The following is an 18,452-nucleotide window of genomic DNA, read 5'->3' on the forward strand; positions in this document are numbered from 1 at the left end:
GCAAGTGCTGGGGGTCACCATGAGAGGTCAGCCTGCCTGAGAGGAAGGCTGAGACAGAAGACAGATCCCCAACACAGTTAAGCACCCAGATGTAGCAGTGCATGGAGCCAAATCTTTCCCCTGGACTTTTTAGTCATCTGGGCCAATAAGTTTCATTTTCTTGCTTAAGCCGTAAGGGGTTGAGTTTTTGTTGTGACAACCAAGAGTCCTGTCTAATTCAAATCTTCTCACCCCCAGACCAGCCCCACCCCACAGCCCCCGAACAGCCAAGACCAACCACCTCCTACTGAAAACTTTAATGAAACCAATAAGTTAATAAGTTAACAAAGTGAGGTACTTGCATATCCGAGAACCGGGTTGGTAGGGAACCTTGATCGTGGAAGGAGGGCAGGCTTCTTGCCAAGTCTCCTTTGGTCATAGGGTAATCCCATTCTCCTGCCCCTCTCCACAGCTCTGTCTCTGAGTGGGCAGAGGGGTGGCTCTCTGAGGACAGCGTAGTGCGGGTGAAGTGCGCCAGGACAGGCTCTGTCCAGGGCATGATGGTCACATGCAGAGGGTTTGTTGGGGCAGAGGCTGGGCACCATGGGGCTGAGCAAGACCCAACCCCAGCCCTGGCGCTGGTGCATGCAGGTCCCCAGTCACAAGATGCAGGCAGCTGGGCCTGAGCCCCTGTTCGCTGGCACCCCAGAGACGGTCCCCCTTGGTCCACCACCCATCACCCCCCTGCCACCTGCATTGGCTTTGCAGAAGAGGGACAAAGGGGTAGGGATACCAAAGAGGTGCTGGGAGTCTGGAGTGGATGGGGGCTTATGCCAGTATGGGGGCTGCCAACTGACGTGAAGAGCGGGGCATGGCAGGAGGGGAGACAGTGCATATGAGCGCCAGACGCACAGCTGGTGCCTGAAAAATGGGAGTTGCTGGGTGCATTATTAGTTTCTCTGGGAGTTAGAGTGACTAGAAAGGGGACAAGCCTAGATAGAAGCAGGCCTGATAACCACCCTGGGGAAGGGCCCGGGATCTTTCCAGTGCTGTCGGGGCCCAGAGGCCTAGGCGTGAGTTGTGCTGTGGGGACGCCAAAGAGGGCTCTCGGGGGCAGGCAAAGGCAGCAGTTAGGGCTCCTGGACCACGGAGGAGTAGATCCTCTTGAGGAAGGGGAGCTGGTAAAGCTCTGGGGTGGGGCCTAGAGAGACCTGGGGTCACTTCAGAGCTCCCTCTCCCACCTGGATGAAGTGGGGGCCTCCTTGTAGTGGACATCACCTTGCAAGGCCAGTTTACTGGCATCAGCTGCAGAGGCCCGGGAGAGGCTGAATGGCTCTGTGCTCACGTCTCTAAGTGTGTGTGATTGTGTCAGTGTGAGTGTGAGAGACCTTCTGCATGTCTGGGGAAACTAAAGGGATATGTTTGTGTGATTGCAGCAGCATCGTCTGGGGGAGGTTTAGGGGAGAATACAGAAACTTGTGCTGTTAAAGGTGTCTGCAGGGCCAAAGAGGGGAGTGGACATCCAGCAGGCAGAGGGAGCTGCTGGGGCGGGACACCTGCAGATGGGAAGGAAGGCCCAGGCACTGCCCTTGGGGGAGGCAAGGGAGAAAGAGGCCCTAAGCTGGGTGGGGAGGGGGTGATATGCCAAAGAATGGGGTTGCGGGTCATGGCCAAGCAGCCTGAGACCAGCTACTGCTGGAGGCCCATCTCCCAAGGGGGAGGGGCAGAGGGACCCCATGGGGGTCCCCAAAGTTGCATATTTAACATAGTTTGCATATATGGTGCCCACCTGCCTTGTGGCAGGGTCCTGTGCTTGTGGGTACCTGTGGGGCACCTTGGGCCCACCCTCAAGTGGGGCGGGGACTTGGCGGGACGGCTTTCGTGCTCTGTCCGAAGGCCGGCCGGACACCTCACCTTGCATAGCTGGAAGCTGGGTCAGGGCCAGGGCCCTGGCCTCAGCGCCCCGCTCCCACTTTCCGGTCAGTGCCCCTGCCAGGCGGGCCGCGCGGGGCTCTGGCGGGCCCAGAGGTCGCGGGCAGCCGCTGCTGCTGCTGCCCTCCCTGCGGCCTGGCATCTCGCGCTCCTGAGGTGGGGCGAGTCGCTGGCACCCACAGCGGTAGCTCGCCCGCCCAGGCAGTTCAATAGTGCGTGTGGCCTCTCTCCCCGCGCGGGAGCAGTTCAAGTAAGAGAGGAGCCGGAGGCCTCAGCGGGCGGGGCCGAGCGCCGGGCCGAGGGGCTGGCCGAGCGCTGCCCGGCCCCTGAGAAGCCCCTCAGTCCATGTTGGTGCTGACCGAGCGGGAGATGCTGAGCGTCTGGGCGGAGGCGGAGATGTCCTCGTGGTCCACAGGGCTGTGGTAGTCAGAGGTGATGTCGGGGTCGAAGAGCGGCACTTGCACGGCGCCCAGGCTGGCCGAGGTGCCGGAGCGCAGGCAGCGCGAGTAGAAGCCCAACAGCAGGTCCAGCTTGTGCTCAATGGACTGCACCTGCGGGCAGGGCGCGGCTGGAGGCGGGGCTTGGCCAGGACGTAGGGGCGGGGCGAGCCTGGAGGCGGGGCTTGGGAGGGGAGAGGATGTGGGCGCGGCTTCAGCGGGACTGGGGGCGGGGCGAGCCTGGAGGCGGGGTTTAGGAGTGGAGAGGGTGTGGGCGGAGCTTGACCAGGACTGGAGGCGGGATTCGAGGACGGAGCGAGCCTGGAGGCGGGGTTTAGGAGTGGAGAGGGTGTGGGCGGGGCTTGACCGGGACTGGAGGCGGGATTCGAGGACGGAGCGAGCCTGGAGGCGGGGTTTGAGAAGGGAGCTGATGTGGGCGGAGCTTGAGCGAGATCAGGCGGTGCTATAGACGGGACCTGGGGACGAGACGCGGCTGGGCAGCCGGGCTTGTCCCGGGAAGGGGGGTGTCTGGGAGACGCGGCTCGTCCGCGAGGAAGGGCGGAGCTTGACTGGAGGGCGGGACGAAGCTGGGAAACTAGGTCTTATTCCTGCCCTCCCCCGAAATTTAGTTGTGATTGTAAGGGATAGTCCGGGCGACCGAAAGAGAAAACAGAGGCGGGGTTAAATGAAATAGGCGCGACTTGGACTTATCTAGACTACAGCAACCTAGGGCGGGTCTTGGCAGGAGAGGGTGGGTCTATCGGGTGGTTCAGTAGGAGTGGGCGGGCTTCCTGGGAGGCGGGGCTTACCTGTGGGGCGGGGTTCTGCCGGGCGCGGTTGCTCGGGCCCTGCTTGGGCTTCCCCCGGTGCTCGGGCCAGCGGCTCTGAAGGGCGCACCCTCCCCCGGTGCTTGTCCCCGCGGCCTTCCAAAGCTTCTCGGTCGACAGCTAGCGCTGCTACACCAGCGAAACTCCCTCCCACACTCACCTGCTTCTCCACCTTGACCACGCGTCCCATCATACTGATTTCATCCACCGCCTCCGAGTCGGAGGGCTTGTCGCCCTTCTCCCGGGTCTTCCGGTCCCCGGGGCCGCGGCCCACAATCTGGTCCACCCTGTGGGGAAAGGGAATCGTTAAAGGGCCCAGACACACGCCACTCGTCCCTCCCATAAGAACTCGAGGTTGCCTGCTGAGAGGGGAGACAGCCTGCCCTGGTGGGAGGGGGCCGTTCTGCCCTGCCAGTGGAGACCGAGGTGGCTGGAGGGAATGGGCTGCGGCGTTGCGTGTTTTCAAGCTGGCCGAGCAAAGGCACCACACACAAGCATGACAAAACCACCGCCTGATGGGAGGACCGGTGGGAGATGGTGGACTGGGAAAAGAGGGAGAGACACAAGTGGGAAGGTGACTTATGAGGGGGACAAGCTGGAGCTGGTCCTAACCTTGTTTTTCTGCTCTCCTTTACGGCAAACTTCTTGAAAGTGTTATCTCTACTCTCTATCTCCAATTTCTCTCCTTCCTTTCTCTCTAAAACCTACCCCAATCAGGCTTTCATTCCCACCATTTCACCAAAACTATTGTCGTCAAGATCCCAAATGACCTCCATGTTGCTAGATTCGATGATCAATTCTCAGTCTTCATTACACTTGACTATTAGCAGCGCTCCGCACATCAGATCACCCCTTCTTCCTGCACCTTCTTCTTGGCTTGCCAAACACCACCGTCTCCCATCCTTCCTCACTGACCGCTCCTTCCCAGTCTCCTTTGCCGGTTCCTTCTTTATCTCCACAACCTCTAAACATTGCAGGACCCAAGGCTCACTCCTGGGACTTCTTTTCTCTATTTATTCTCACTCGCTAAGTGATGTCTTCAGTTCCAGATTTTCAATTCCTCTATACGCTCTTGACACAAATCTGTATCTCCAGCCTATACCTCTCCCCCGAACTCCACATTCCTCTAACTGCCAGATCAACACTCTATTTAGATGTCTGATAGGCGTCACAAACCCAACACCTCCCAACTTTCTGGATCGAAACTTGCTCTACTCATTGCCTCCTCTGTGTCAATAAACGACAACTCTTTCCTCTTGCTCAAATCAAAAACCTTGGCCTCATCCTTGACTCTCCCATCAGACGACCCTGTCAACTCTACCTTCAAAATATATCTAGAATCTGATCATTTCTCCCCACCTCCACTGCTGGCACCCTGGTCCAAGTCCCCATCATCTCTTGCCTGGACGTCTGAAGTAGCCTGCTCACTGGTCCTCGTGTCCCCCCAGCTCCCTCATAGACCGTTCTCAACACAGCACCTAGGTTGATCCTTTTACAGCATAACTCGGAGCTTCTTGGTCCTTTGCTCAAAACCCCCCAGTGCTTGCATCTCCCCCTGGATGAAGGCCAGCATCTTCACAGTGGCCTTCGATGCTTTTTACAGTCTAAGAGCCATTAGCCTTCTCAGCTCTGCTCCTACTTCTCTCACGCCAGAACAGACACATGAGGCTCCCTGCTGCTCCTAAAACCACACCCCAGCTCCCGCCAATCTCCAAGCCTTTGCACCTGCTGTTCCCTCTGGAAACTATTTAAACAGCCACAGAGCTGGCTGCCTCACCTTTAATTTTTTCTCAAATGTCACCTTTTCACCTATTTAAAATTGCAAACCCCGACACCCTAGGCCTTATTTTTCTCCTTAGCATTTATCATCTGACTATTCTGGTTCATTTATTTATCATCTGTTCTCCTTCCACAGGAAGGGAAGCTCCCTGAGGGCAGGGACTCTGCTTTGCTTTCCACCATATCCCTGCTGTCTGGTGGGTAACAAATGCCCGATGACTCTTTCTTGAGAGAATGAATGAATGGACAGTGAGAATGCAGCCACAGAGGCGAGGGGCACAGTGTGGGTGACTGAGGTCTTGGTATGAGAATTCTTCCTATATGTTGGGCCGAGAGAGAGGTGCTGGAGGATTCCAGAGGCAAGAGGTGGGCAGCATTCAGGACAATTTGCCTACCCCCTTGGGAGGTGAGAGGTCACTTTTTTTTTTTTTTTTTTTTTTGGTGAAGAAGATTGTTGCTGAGCTAGCACCTGTTGCCAATCTTCCTCTTTTTGCTTAAGGAAGATTGTTGCTGAGCTAACATCTGTGCCAGTCTTCCTCTATTTTGTATGTGGGGCACCGCCACAGCGTGGCTTGATGAGCAGCACATAGGACCCGGAATCCCAGCCTGTGGACCCGGGGCACGAAAGCAGAGGCAGCAAACTTAACCACTCGCTACCAGGCCAACCCTGGAGGTCACTGATTATCTTAAACCTATTATATTAGGAGCAGGAAACAGTCATCTAAAGATGTCCCCTAAGACGCGCAGGTCCAGAGGATTCGCACAGGGGACCTGCGGCTAGGCTATTCTTCAGGGCGAAGACAAGTGCAGCGTCTGGCCTCAGGCGTGGGGCAAGCCAGGGCCCTTGCCAGAAATGCCAGGGGCCGCAGCAGCCCCTAGGGGGCGCTCGGGGCTCCGTTCGGCGCCGCGGAGGGTCTCCCGCCCGCAGACCTCGTGCGGGGGGGTTAGGGTCCCCACCTCCCTGCCGCCCCCCACCCCATGCGGGGCGGGCCACCCACCGAGCCTGCAGGCTCTTGATCCGGCCTAGCATGTCCAGGTGCCCTGCCGAGTACTGCTCGATGACGTCCTTCACGTCGTACGGTCGCAGCGTCTCCTTGAACTTCCTTTTGGCCACCAGGAACTTCAGGATCCTGTTGGGGGAGGGGGTCTCAGAGGGAAGGGATTCATTTCCAACCCCCTCTCTGTCCCTTTGCCACCGGCTTGTCACCAGGGCACCTCCTGCTTGGGCCACTGCACACAACCTCTGCTGGGTCTCCCAGCCTCCCTCCCCGCTACCCGGCTCCCACCCCTGCGCCCTCTGTAGGTGTGCTGGGTATTTTCTCATGTGCCTGTGTCTGCGGGCGCATTAGCCTCGGCGGGCAGGGACTGGCCTGGTCTCCCTCTGCTAGGTGGGACACAGGGCAGACATCTGTGCACACTGTTGATGGTGACAGCTTGGGGGAAGACATTTCTGCATTCACTCCACAGTTGCTTGTTAGCACCACTATGCTGGACCCTGGGCCCTCAAAGGGGCATCAGATCCGGACCCAGGCCTGGGGTGGGAGATGGAGAGGATGTAGATAATTATGGGGTAACAAGGGCCATGTCAAGGAATGGAGAAGAGGGCTGGGGACCATAGAAGGGAGGACAGGGGACAAGTCTTGGGAGTGATACTTCCCAGTGCCCTGGCAAGAGGACAGGGATGAAGGGTGGCTTTCTGCACACAGACAGGCATGGAGGTGTGGGAGTCAGTCAGTTCAAAGTAGTCAGAACAGGAAGTGAAGGCAAGGGATTAATCCACCGGGGCGGGGAGGGGGCAGTATAAGAAGACAGGGAAAGAGACTGGCCTTGGGAAGGGGCCTGGGAAGGGGTACTCTGAAAAGCCCTGAATTCCTGGCAGAGATTGGGCCATGGGAAGGTAGGGTGGTGGGGAAGGGGGCATGTGGTTTACTCTGCTTTAGCATGACTGTTCTGCCAGCCTGTGTGGGGAATGCCCTGGAGGGGCGGAGTCTTGGGCAGGAAGATCACCTCCAGGGGATGGGCCTGAGCTGGGAGGGGGCCGTGGGGCAGAGACAAAAAACAGCTTTGAGCAATTCAGGACGTGGGACTGAGAGGCTCTGAGTAGAGTCCAGGATGACTCCCATGGCTTGAGTGACAGAGTGGATGGTCCCGCCACTGCACCACACAGGAGGAGGAGCAGGTTTGGGGCATGATGGGTGTGAGGGGTCTGTGGGATGGCTAAGGAGAGCTGACCTGAGCCAGGTGGCAGCTCAGGCAGTGTGTTCCAGAAGCTGGTCACTTGGAGGGGAGAGACAGGATGTGTAAAAAGAGGATGGGGAGAGGCCTCAGACTCTCGGGGGAGGGGTGTCCAGTTGACTCTAATTTTAAAAGGAACACAAAAGGAAGAGGCTTGTGGGCAGGTGCATCAGCCAGGGAAGAGAGGAGGTGGTCTGCAAGGCCGGGGAGTAAGGGGGCGTCTGGAGCTGGAGCTGCAGGCTGGGGACAGAGACCAGGCCAGAACTCCATTCCAAGGGGCTTGGGGGCAGATCCGTGCCGGGGCCATGGCTAAAGGGCTCAGGAGACTGGTCCCCTCTTAATTGTCAAGGCAGCGACAGCCAGTAGGGCAGGGGCTTTCGAACCTTTTGACCAAACCCACCATAAGAAATACATTTTATATCAGAGACCGGTACACACATATATATAACAGAAACATAAGTTTCATAAACATTATTTATCCTCACTCCAAGGGTGGACTCCAATATTTTCTATTCTGTTCTCTTCTTTTTAATGCATAGCCTGCTAAATTGATTTCACTAAGTTGATTTCAAACTGTTGTGACCTGTGGTTTGAAAAGCACTGCTCTAGAGGAAATCCTGGGGGAGACAGACAGGCTGAGGGCAAGCCACCCAAGGAGAGACAGAAAGTCTAAGACACAGGGGCAGAAGGAGGATGAGAGTGAGACACGGAGATGGAGGGAGACAGCGCATGAGACGGAGACACAGGGAGAGGCAGGCAGATGCTGGACACATCCAGAGAGAGAGAGAAATAAAGAGAAGAGAGACAGATATAAAGTGAGAGACAGAAGAAAGGAGAGAGAAGCAGAGAGGACACTGCGGGTCTGAGAGAGGGACCGTGATGGCGACCTATGCCCACCGCCCCACCCAGCCAGCCCTCCAGACCTGAGCAGCCATATGCCACCTCCCATCCCACCCACACTCCAGAGGCTTCGCCAGCCCAGCACCGCCAAGGGTGCCAGGCGAGCAGCAGCGGCGTGCCAGGGAGCTAGGCCAGGCCTGGCCCTGAGGGCAGGCTCTGGAGGGGGAGCCTCCATGGGGGGCAGACGCATGAGGAGGCCACCCTCAGTCTCACCTGACGGAGCGGATAACTGTCTTCACAGCAGGCATGACGTCGTCCACTGTGAGCTCACACTGGTAGCTCTTCTCCTCTGCCACTTCCTCCGAGGGGCCCTCTGGAAAGTCAGGGGGCCCAGGTGGTGGCAGCAGAAGAGGCTGCTCTCAGCCTCCACCACCACATGCTGAACATTCTTAGAGATCTCGGGGAGACAGAGGACCAGAAAGGGCCCAGAACCTTCCTGGGGGCACAAGGCAGACCAGGCCCTACCCAGAGCGGAAAACCCCACTTTGTTGCATGTCCATCTGCCCTGTGGCCAGTCAGGGTAAACATCTGCCTGGTGGCCAGGTGGGTGGGAGCTGCTTTAGGGCACATCTGCTCTGGCCTGGGGCAAATTGCACCCAGCCCTGGAGGAAGCCCCACTGGTCCCACCACGCAGGACAAGGAGCCCCAGAGAAAAAGGGGCTTGTACCCTCTGCACATCATCACGCACACAGTCATCCTTCAGCCAAGAGGGAAGGAAGCTCAAGGGGCTGGCTCCCGTGCCTAGCTCTGCTACTGGGGAAGGCCCCTAAAGCAAGTCATCCTCCCCGATGAGAGAAACGGCTTCTCCGAGGCTAGTGCCCTGCACGGCAGAGAGGCGATGCCATCCTGGCCTCACAGGGGCAGGAGGTGGCGGAGGCCAGGCAGCTGCTTAGGCGGGGAAGAGGAGGCTCAGGGCACCAGCCACGCCCAGGCTACCGTGGGTCAGCACCTCCAAAAGACTGGTTTGTGGCGTCCTGTAACTTTCTAGGAAAGGGCTGTCCGAGTTGTTAGCTGGCAGCATCTTGGGGGCTGATAAGCACAGACAGAGGCAGTGTAGCTGGGTCCCCTCCCTCCAAGGCCAAAGGGGCTCCCTGTCCCCTTCCTCCAGCCTTGTCCACCCACCCCCTTCTTCTCCCACCAGCGGCCTGAAACATGTCAAAGCTGGGAGAAGTCTTCCAGGGCACTGGGTCCAGCCCTCTCCTTTTCCAGAAGAGCACACTGAGGCACAGAAACGTGCCTTACCTGTCACTGTGCAAGTGCGGAGCCAGAACTCAAAAAAGTGACCTAACTGGTTAAACAGTGAGCCCCACAACGTTCACAGCCTCATGCCCGCAGGCTGGGCTGGCTGAAGAGGGCAGGGAGGGGAGCATGGGCTGTGGAGCTGGACAGACCTGGTTGAGGAGAGCAGCACTGCCACTGACTAGCTGAGAGACCTCAGTCCCCACGTCCGTGAAATGGGCATAAAAACAGAACCTACTTCCCAGGGTCGTTGGGAGAAGTCAACCACATCATCCAGTGTGGGGCTGTGCAGTCAGGGCTCAGCAAGGATGACTCCTGCTCCTTCCAAAGCACACTTGCAATGCAGCTGGCTTCTGTTGAGGACTTACTATATTCCAGAAACTTCTGGTCACCTTCCGGGGATAATCTCATTTAATCCTCACAGCAATCTTATGAAGTAGATACTATTACCATCCCCGTTTTACAGATGAGGGGAATGAGGCCCAGAGAGATTAGGTTACTTGCCCAAGAGAAACAGCAAAGCCTGGATTCAAAGCCTGTGCTCCTCACCACTACCAAGTGCCACCCTCCGCCTTCTCGCTGGATTCGCAGACAGTCCAGAGCCCAGCCAAGCAGGTATTGCGAGGCCCGTTTCACAGACCGGAAGACCAATGCTCAAAGACGGTCAATCAGTTGCAGAGCTAGGACTAGAACCAAGTTTTCCCACCCCCAGCCCAGACTCTGTCCCCACCCTGCCACCCCCAGCGGGTCCGGGGCCCAGACCCCCAGGGCTCACCCTCCGCAGAGGTGCGGGGTTTGAGTCTCAGTGACGCCCGGAAGCGGGTGCGGTCGTTGAAGCTCCAGCTTTTCTGCACCTTGGTGGGGCTGGTGCCCTCACCCACCTGCTCGCTGCTCGGGGAGGCGGGCATTGGCGGGGGTGCCAGGTGCTGCTTGGAGGGGCCCGTCCGCCGCTGGGAGCTGCCCATCCGGATGCGGTCTTTGATGCCCATCCGGCTGCTGGCAGGGCCGGTCAGCCGGGAAGAGAGCCAAGTTAGCGGGAGCCGGGGTGGGCGGGAGTGGGGACACGGCTGACTTAGGACTCAGGGGTGGCTACTGGGTCCTGCTTCTCCACCAAGTGGAGACTTCCTGGGATGGGACGAGGGTGTGGCGAGGGCAGCCCTGACCCCTACTAAGGGCAGTCTGAGCAGATCCTCTCCCCACCCCCACCTCCCACCCCTCATTGCCCGGACAGATAAGGGGTGCACAGGAGACAGATGTCAGAGTGGAAGGAGTGAGAGAAACCCAAGAAGGGAGTCAGAGACAGACAGGAGGACAGGGGAGCTGGCCTGGCCCACATGGGTGGGTGGAGGTGGAGGCGGTGACCACTCTGGGCACAGGCAGGCTGCTGAGAGATGGAGAAGCTCACCCTGCCACTGAGGTGGGCCTCCAGCTCCTCACCGTACACAGGGACAGGCTGTGTGGAGTTGGGGGGTGGTATGTGTGTTTGCACAGTGTGGATACACAGGTACCAGTGTGTGTACATGGATCAATTTATATTCTTCTCCTTTCCCCACTGTTGGAGCTATCTGATCCCACACTGGTCAGGTCAGGGCTTTAGGACCTGGTACAGCTGTACAGGCAGTGCACTGCAAAATTCCCAAGTTCTCCATCACACAGACTTCAGTGTAAATGGTGCCCCTGGAGGAATGCAGTGTACTGGCTGCTGAGGGTCCTTGGCCTTGTGGGTCTTGCTGCTGAGCCCACATGTATGCCCAGGACATGCCTGGTGCCCAGCCTCCTAGTGAAGGCCTATAACCTGTTCTGTGGTCTCCCCTGCCTGAGCTCTGCCTGCCTGGACTGACATCCTGCCCACATGGCCGTGGATCCCCCCTCCCGGCCCTACACCCCCACTGCCTACTGAGCCCCTAGTTCGAGAGCACCTACACATGTCTCTGTGCATGTAAACATACACGTGCATGTCTGTGCACGCACTCAGAGTTCCCTTCCCACACCCCAGCTCCCACCACATCCCCCAAACCTTGGAGGAAGACAGGTGGGGGCAGGCCTCAGGGTCCCCAGGCCAGGCCCTGGTTAACCAATACCTGGCAGAGGAACTCTGCGTCCAAGAGGTCCAAGGACCACGTTTTCGCTGTTCGAGTAGGACCTATGCAAACATCCCCAACCCATGCCCTATGGTGTCACCGCTGCCTCCCTGCTGTGGCTGTGGCTTGCCTCTCGGAGGGCCCTCTGCAGACAGGTTTGGGGCCCTTCTGCCCCAAATGTCTAGGGTCCTGGCTCAGGAGAGCACAAGCCAGTCTCAGAGGAGGCCTGAGGTGGGGCAGGAACTGGGGGAGGAGACTGTCACCTACCCTCAGGGACTTTCAGATCAAGGGTTGAGCAGAGGACAGATTCTGGTTTCAGAGTTGGGTGGGAGCCGGAGTCCCCCATGCCCAGGGCATGGGGTACAGGGTATAGAGCCAAGGTGCTGGGGTGAGGGAGATCTCGAAACCAGGGGCACCTTTGGGAAGGCAGCCAGGATGTAGGGCCATCCTTAGGGGTAGGGGCCTCTGCCCAGAGGGGAGAGGTTATAGGTTAAGGACTGGGGCCCTGAGGATATCTGAAGGGAAGGTCAGGGGTGGCCCCCACAATCCAGCATGCTGTTTGCTGGCCCAGTATCCCCTCAACACATCCCAAAGATTCCAACCGAAGTTTGAGGTTGGCTCTCCCAAACTTTCCTCTGCAGAGCCATTCTTTCGGGCTCTCCTCATGCTGGCAGGCACCCCCCGCCCCACACTCGCGTGGCCCGTGCAACCCCTCCTTCTGTCCTCCGCTCCTCCGAGGGGGAGAGGCAGAGAAGGGGGTAGAGAAGGCCCTGACACTCAGCCAAGGGCCTGGAACTCCAGATCTCTGCACCCAGCACATCAGTCCAATGGCGTTCTGGGAAAGGGAGTGACCTCCCCATCACGAGAAGTGTGCAAGCAAGACTAAGCTTGCATTCAGCAGCACTTACGGAGGAGGGGTCTGGGGGCTTGCACTAGAGGCCTTGAAAGGTCCCTTTCCAGCTCTGATTCTGTGATGGTTGAAGGAGCTTTCAGCCAGGTTTGTGGGTTCTGTAACTTTCCAGCCAGCCACAGGCCCTGGGCTCCTCATCAATCTAAGAAGGCACCATTTTCCCATGGGTGGCCCTGGCTTCCAGCTCTTTGGGCAGGGCCCAGAGAATGGCTCACGTCAGCCTCTCTGGAGCCTAAAAGCTCAAAGAAAATGGAAAGAAACCTGGCACACGGTGGACATCGAAAGAGCTCCTCCCCTCCCCAGGCTCCTTAGAACACACAAGGTCCTGTCTGACGCCTTATCCCTTTCAGTTCCCCGGCCACTGCACGTGGTGGGTTCTGTATTTACCACCCCTATTTTACGGCTGTGGAAGGAGGGGAAATGACATGCGCAGGGTCACAGAGCTCCCATGGATGGAGTTAGCACCGGAACCCAGCTTTCTCTGACTTCAGAGATGGTGTTCTTTCTCCGGGACAAGCAATCAGGATCGGGTCTAGGGCAGTGGTTCTCAACTGAGGGTGATTTTGCTCACCAGGGGACATTTGCCAATGCTGGAAACATTTTTGGTTGCCACACTGGGGGATGCTCCTGGCACCTAGTGGGTAGAGGCCAGGGATGCTGGTAAACATCCTACAAGGCATAGGACAGCTCCCAACACCAAAGAATTATCCCACCCAAACGTCAACGGTGTGAGGTCAACAAACTCTGATCTAAGGGGTCTGTCAGTGCCTGGGAGGCAGATGGGGGGGGCTTGACTGGGTCTGTCCTATGGGACAGGCTGCCTTCTGACTGTCCTGCTGGACCCAACCCCTGCACTCACTTCCACAAGGAATTTCTTTAAGGACCCATCATCTGCCTGCCGAAGGCCAAGGTCGCGGCGGGAGGAGAGGCAGCCTCCCACTTCAGGTGCTGGGTACAGCCGCTCCCTTCAGGACTGTGGAAACGGCCTCAGCACTGGCCTCTCCCCCCTGGCCTTGCCCTTCCTGCCCACCACGCCCACTGAACCAAAGTCACCTTGCAGAGGGGCAGATCTGAGCCGGCTTAGATTCAGTGTATTCCCATTTCCTACATCCACGGTTCCCAAGCTGTTTTTTAAAGTAGGCAAGATCTTAACTGCTCAACATACTAAATCAAACGAGGCCAACATTTCCACAGCGCCTCCTCTGAGCCAGGTGCAGTCGAAGTGAAAGCAGATCCTATTACCATCCACATTTTACATCTGAGGAAACTGAGGCAAGAGGGCTTATGCCCAAGGTCCCCTAGCTAGGGAGGGGTGGCCAAGTTCAGACCCAGAACCCACATTTCTAAGGGACACTGCCTCTTGGTAGAGCAGCCAGGAGCTCTGTCACTCATCCCCGCCTCATGGGCCCCAATCCACAAGGCTCCAGAGGCACTTTTGGGAAACCCAGGACTCCAGGAGCCCAGGCTGCCAGGCAGGCCAACAGGACGAAGCTCACGCAGGGCTTTTGGGTTCTTCATGAGCCAGTGCTGCCCCCAAACTCAGCTCCTGGCCTCCCGCTCTCAGATCTGGCCACGCTGGGCTGCCTGTTCCTCTGCCATGCTGTGCTCTCTCCCCTCCTCACCCTGGTGCCCGCCACTTCCTTGGCATGCCCTCACTCACGCTCACTGCTTTTTGGGCCTCTGGTGAAGTGCCTGACCCAGGCCCCACAGCTCCTCTGCCTCCTCCTTTTGTTGCGCTCATCACACCGAACAGCAATGACTCCTTGCCACTCTCCAGGCACCATGTTTTATTCATCACTGTGTCCCTAGTGCCAGGCCTGGCGCAGGGCAGGTACCGAGGAATGGGGCGGTGATGCAGCTAAAAGAGCTGAGTTCTGGAGTTAGCGAAAGAGGTGCCAATGCCAGCTCCTTCAGGCATCTGCTGGGTCCCTAGGTGGGCAGTGGGGAGCCAGGAAGCTAAACCCAAGGCCTGGCTAAAGTCAGAGTGGGAAGGACCCTCAGAGAGCCTCTAGTTCAATCTGCCCATTCCACAGACGGGAAACTGAGGTCCAGAGAAGGGAAGCAATTTGGCCAAGATTGTACAAGGGGTCAGCGGCAGAGCCAGAACTCATCTCAAGCCTCGTGTAAGTGTCCCTCCTGGCAGACCGGGTGCCAGTCTCATGCCCCTAGACCTGGCAGAGGCATCCCCAGGAAGGCGAGGGGCTCACCAGGGCCCCAAGGCAGACGGCAGGCGGCAGGCACATGCACCTTGTCCTAGGCCCATCCTGTCCCCCTCTCCAGCCCCCGAACTTGGGGGGCGAGGAGGAGTGGGGACAGGAGGAGCAGGCGAGGGGGTACCTCGGTCTCCAGCTGGCGTGGATCCGAAAGAAACTCCGTTTATTACTAAACATCTGGCTGGAAAGTTAGAACAAGACACAAACAGAGGTTAGTGGGAAGAAGGCAGGTGGGCAGAGCGTGGGGAGCTGCCAGGATGGGGCCGGCCTCCTGTGGCTGGTGGGAGAGAAGGAGCCCCACCCAAATCATCCTCCAGGCCACATCCCCAGAATGCACAGGTTCTCAAGTTTTGCATGAGGGTCCCCTGGGGAGCATGTTGAATGTGCAGGATTCTGTGCTTCCTCTCTGGAGTCTCCTGTGGGCTTGGGGAGAGGTCCAGGTATCTGCATTTTGAACAACATGCCAGGGGATGCTGATGCAAGAGGTCAGTGGACCCTGCTTTGAGAAACACTGCTTAGAGCCTTGTCGCAAAACCCCAAAGAGAGGAGGTGCTGGCCCTAACAATGCCGTTCCCCAGGAAATCCTGCTCCTGTAGTCCTGGGAAGGTGCTCAGCCCGGGTCCCTCCACAAGCACCACTAAGGGTGTGACCAACCAGGTATGTATGTGTGTGGGGGGGTCCTGTCTGGGCCCCAGGCAGCCAAGATTAAGGATATGGCCATTTGGCCTGAGCCTGGTGACCGATATCCTAGAAGTCACCCCTGGGGTCAGCCCCCTGGGGTCCCTGGGAAGAGGGACACTCCACCACCATCACCACAAGCCCCAGCCATGCAGACACTCCAGGGCAGATGGACCCAAGGCTGGAAGTTAGTGGTGGCCAAGCTCTGAGCAGTAATCTGTTCCTAGGCCTCGGAGGGCCCAGAGACCCAGAGCAGCTGTGGGAGATGGTAGGTGCTGGGCTCCGGTAATCTCCATTCCCAGAGCCTCCCTATTCAGGCCTGGGGAGACAGGCCCTGGGCAGGGTAGCTCAAATGCCAGAACTCTGAGTTTCTGCCTGGAAGCCATGGTTGGAGGGGGCTGGGGGTGGCAATGAAGGGCCTTCAGGCAGGGGCAGAGAATCTGAGTGGGGCCGCACCATGGACTCTTCCAGGGAGCTCCCAGCTGGGCCTGGTCATCCACACTTCCCCTCCCTCCAGTCCCAGACCTGGAGGGGCTCTCCTTCTCCACACTTCCTGTCCAGCCCTTGGCCAGAAGTGCCCCACCTGAGAACAGGGAAGGAATGCTGTCCCCAGCATCCTCTGCACCAAAACCCCATTGTCCAGGTTCCCCAGGCCTTTTCAGCCCAGAAACCCAGAGACGCCAGAGCCCCTCATCAGCCTAAACATCACTAATTTTCTGCCCAGGACCCAGAGGCTCAGAGTGACTTGATGAGTTTCTCAAGGACACACAGCATCAGGTGGCAGAGGCAAGCTTTCACTGCACCTCCTCCTCTGATCACTGAGTGGCTCACCTCTTCTCCCCTCCCTTGTTCTGGGCCTGGGGCTCAGCATCACACCTGAGGCTCGAGGCCCAAATGTCCACCTGGCTGATTCAGGGATGATATGTGAAGATGAGACCAAAAAAAGAGATGGGTAGGGGACAGGGGAGGAGTGAGGGGGCATTGAGTCCTTGACCTCAAAGCTAAACCTCCACAGGCACAGCCACTTTCTCATATGTGGTTAGTGGGCTTCCCTTATCCAAATACACCTGAAATTCCACTATTTATGAACATTTATGTGGAGGTAAGCATTGTTCTTCCTTTGTTCTTCTTTCAAGATGCAAAAGCTCCAGGAGAGACAGGTCAAGGGGAAAGAAACTGTTGGGAGCAGCAAAATGTCCCTCAGTAAGGAAGAAAGGCATTGTGGGAGAATCCCGGGAGCACCCTCTGGGATTAGCAAAGCTGTGGACAGGGTTGCACAAGACAAGAGCATTAGTCATTGGATGAGTTTACGCAGGTCCTACAGCGGTTCTTAGTCACAGAGCTCTCTTTCCAGCTGGTATGTGGTTCCCGAGAGGCGAGCTCAGTGTCAAGCCCCTTCTAGAGGAACATGCCGGGGGAGGGGGTTCCCTGCCCTTGTACCCCAGAATGCCCACGATTACCTGAGCCGTAAGCACCTGTGGCCAGCGGCCTCCTCCTCTCTCCAGCTTCCCGGGAGGGATGGGGGTGCAGGGGTGGAAGAGTGAGGGGGACGTGGAAACAGAGAAAGAAAGAGGACAATGGAATGAATGGAGGAGGTGATGGGGAAGGGTGGTGTGGACATCTCCCCGACTCGCCCAGGTGACAAAAAGGTGAGTCCAGCCTGGCCTCTCCAGAGAGGCTCTCAGTCTGTACCTGTCAGGCCATTCGACGACAACTGCCCAGGCCTCATGACAAGGCCTGGGGGTCCCCAGAACAGGCCCAGACACCCACGTAGTGGCTGGAGGCAGGTCTGAGAGAGGATGAGACAGAGAATGGAAGAGGAGGAAGAGAAGCAAGAGGAGGTGGCGGCCCTGGGGGCCCCTACCTTTCCCCAGGGCAGAAGGAGGCGCTGCCCGGCCGGTGGCAGGTAGCAACGGGCGGGTAACGGGAGGGCGCTCCGTCGGGTACCGGCGCCCGCCGCACCTCCAGGGGCCGTAGGCCCCCATTGCGGGCCCGTTGCACGTGCTCAAACAAGAGGGCCAGCTCTCTGCAGGAGAGGGCACCATCAGCAGCAGGCAGGGACTTGGCACACCCCCCTCACCCAGTGGGCACTGAGCTCCTGAGCTTGGATCCTGCCAGGCACTGCCTCTCTAGAGGTGCTCAGCAAACACCTCAGGCAGGAGCAGGCAGGGGTGGGAGTGGGAGAGACTAGCATTCCTCCTTCCCTTTCTGATTTCTGAGGACTTCCTGGGAAATCCTCAGGGACGCCAAGTATCGCTGTGCAGTCTGGGCTCCACTTGAGGGCACCCCCACAAGGTGGCAAGTGGCAACTCCAACCCAGCTTCCTCTGCTCCTCACGCTGAGTGCCTGGGTGCGGAGCTGTGCCCACCTGGAGGCCAGCAGCAGCCCTGGAGTCCTCAACCCCCCGGATCTGAGGGGGGAAACTGAGGCTGAGGAGGGAGCCTTGCTAGGGTGGCTAGCCCAGCTTTCTGCCCTGCAGCACTGGGTTCTTGCCAACTAGATCTGGGGCTCAGCTTCTTCGAAACTCTCCAGGCCACTTCTTGTTTCCAGAACCCAAGGAGGATACCTCCTCTCTCTGCCTTCTCAGCACACAGATGAGGAAACGGAGGTCCAGGGAGCAGGAAGCCCAGCGGACCCAGCAACTCCACACCAGGCTCTGTCCCTCTTACCAGAGGACCCAAGACCACCCACCCCCAAGTCTTCCCTCACCTCCCACACATCATATTTCTAACAAACCAGCCCCTGCCCCACTCCCCAAGGCCTGGCCTTGAGTCCTTAGGGCTGCTCCTGCAAAGGGCGCCTTGTTCTGATCTAACCAGTTTCTCTGTCTGTGAGGGGGGTGCCTGCCTCTGCCAGGTGGAGAGATGGGGGGAACGGTGCACTTCTGGGAGCCCTTCTTCCCAGCCCCTTCTCTCCCACTCCTCCCCTGGGGAGCCCCTGGGGCTGGGAGGGGGCAGGGAGGGGGGCAGCCAGGTGCAGGGGAGAGTGGGCTCACCCAACAGCTGCTCTCGGAGAACTAATGAGGCAAAAACAGGCTCCCGCAGAAGCACTGAGCACAGCAGCCTGGCCTGGCCGTGCACTCGGCGCCCGCCTGCCCGCAGACTGAGCCGAGCTCCATGGTCTTCATTCCTGCCCCAGGGCCTGGCCAGGCACCTGGCCACAAGAACCTTGGTGATGCTATTAATAATCCCCTGCGTGGAGCCACCCCCTGTGTGGTCTTACCCTGGCCTGGGCTAGGGGGG

At 58.3% G+C, this 18,452-nt stretch overlaps 1 protein-coding gene across 1 annotated transcript in view; it reads right to left on the reverse strand.

Annotated features, from left to right (window-relative positions):
- Nucleotides 1-294: 294 nt before the first annotated feature.
- Nucleotides 295-18,452, reverse strand: part of KCNQ4 (potassium voltage-gated channel subfamily Q member 4) — a gene marked incomplete at its 5' end in the record, with an annotated part of 57,740 nt that continues 39,582 nt past the window's right edge. Inside the window, 6 exons of the mRNA XM_046660742.1 lie at nt 295-2,462; nt 3,336-3,462; nt 5,953-6,084; nt 8,303-8,402; nt 10,104-10,324; nt 17,075-17,236. Coding sequence (XP_046516698.1) covers nt 2,250-2,462; nt 3,336-3,462; nt 5,953-6,084; nt 8,303-8,402; nt 10,104-10,324; nt 17,075-17,236 — 955 coding nt within the window. The remainder of the gene's footprint in view (nt 2,463-3,335; nt 3,463-5,952; nt 6,085-8,302; nt 8,403-10,103; nt 10,325-17,074; nt 17,237-18,452) is intronic.

The sequence above is a fragment of the Equus quagga genome, chromosome 5 (genome assembly GCF_021613505.1).
Source record: "Equus quagga isolate Etosha38 chromosome 5, UCLA_HA_Equagga_1.0, whole genome shotgun sequence".
Lineage (NCBI taxonomy): Eukaryota > Metazoa > Chordata > Mammalia > Perissodactyla > Equidae > Equus > Equus quagga.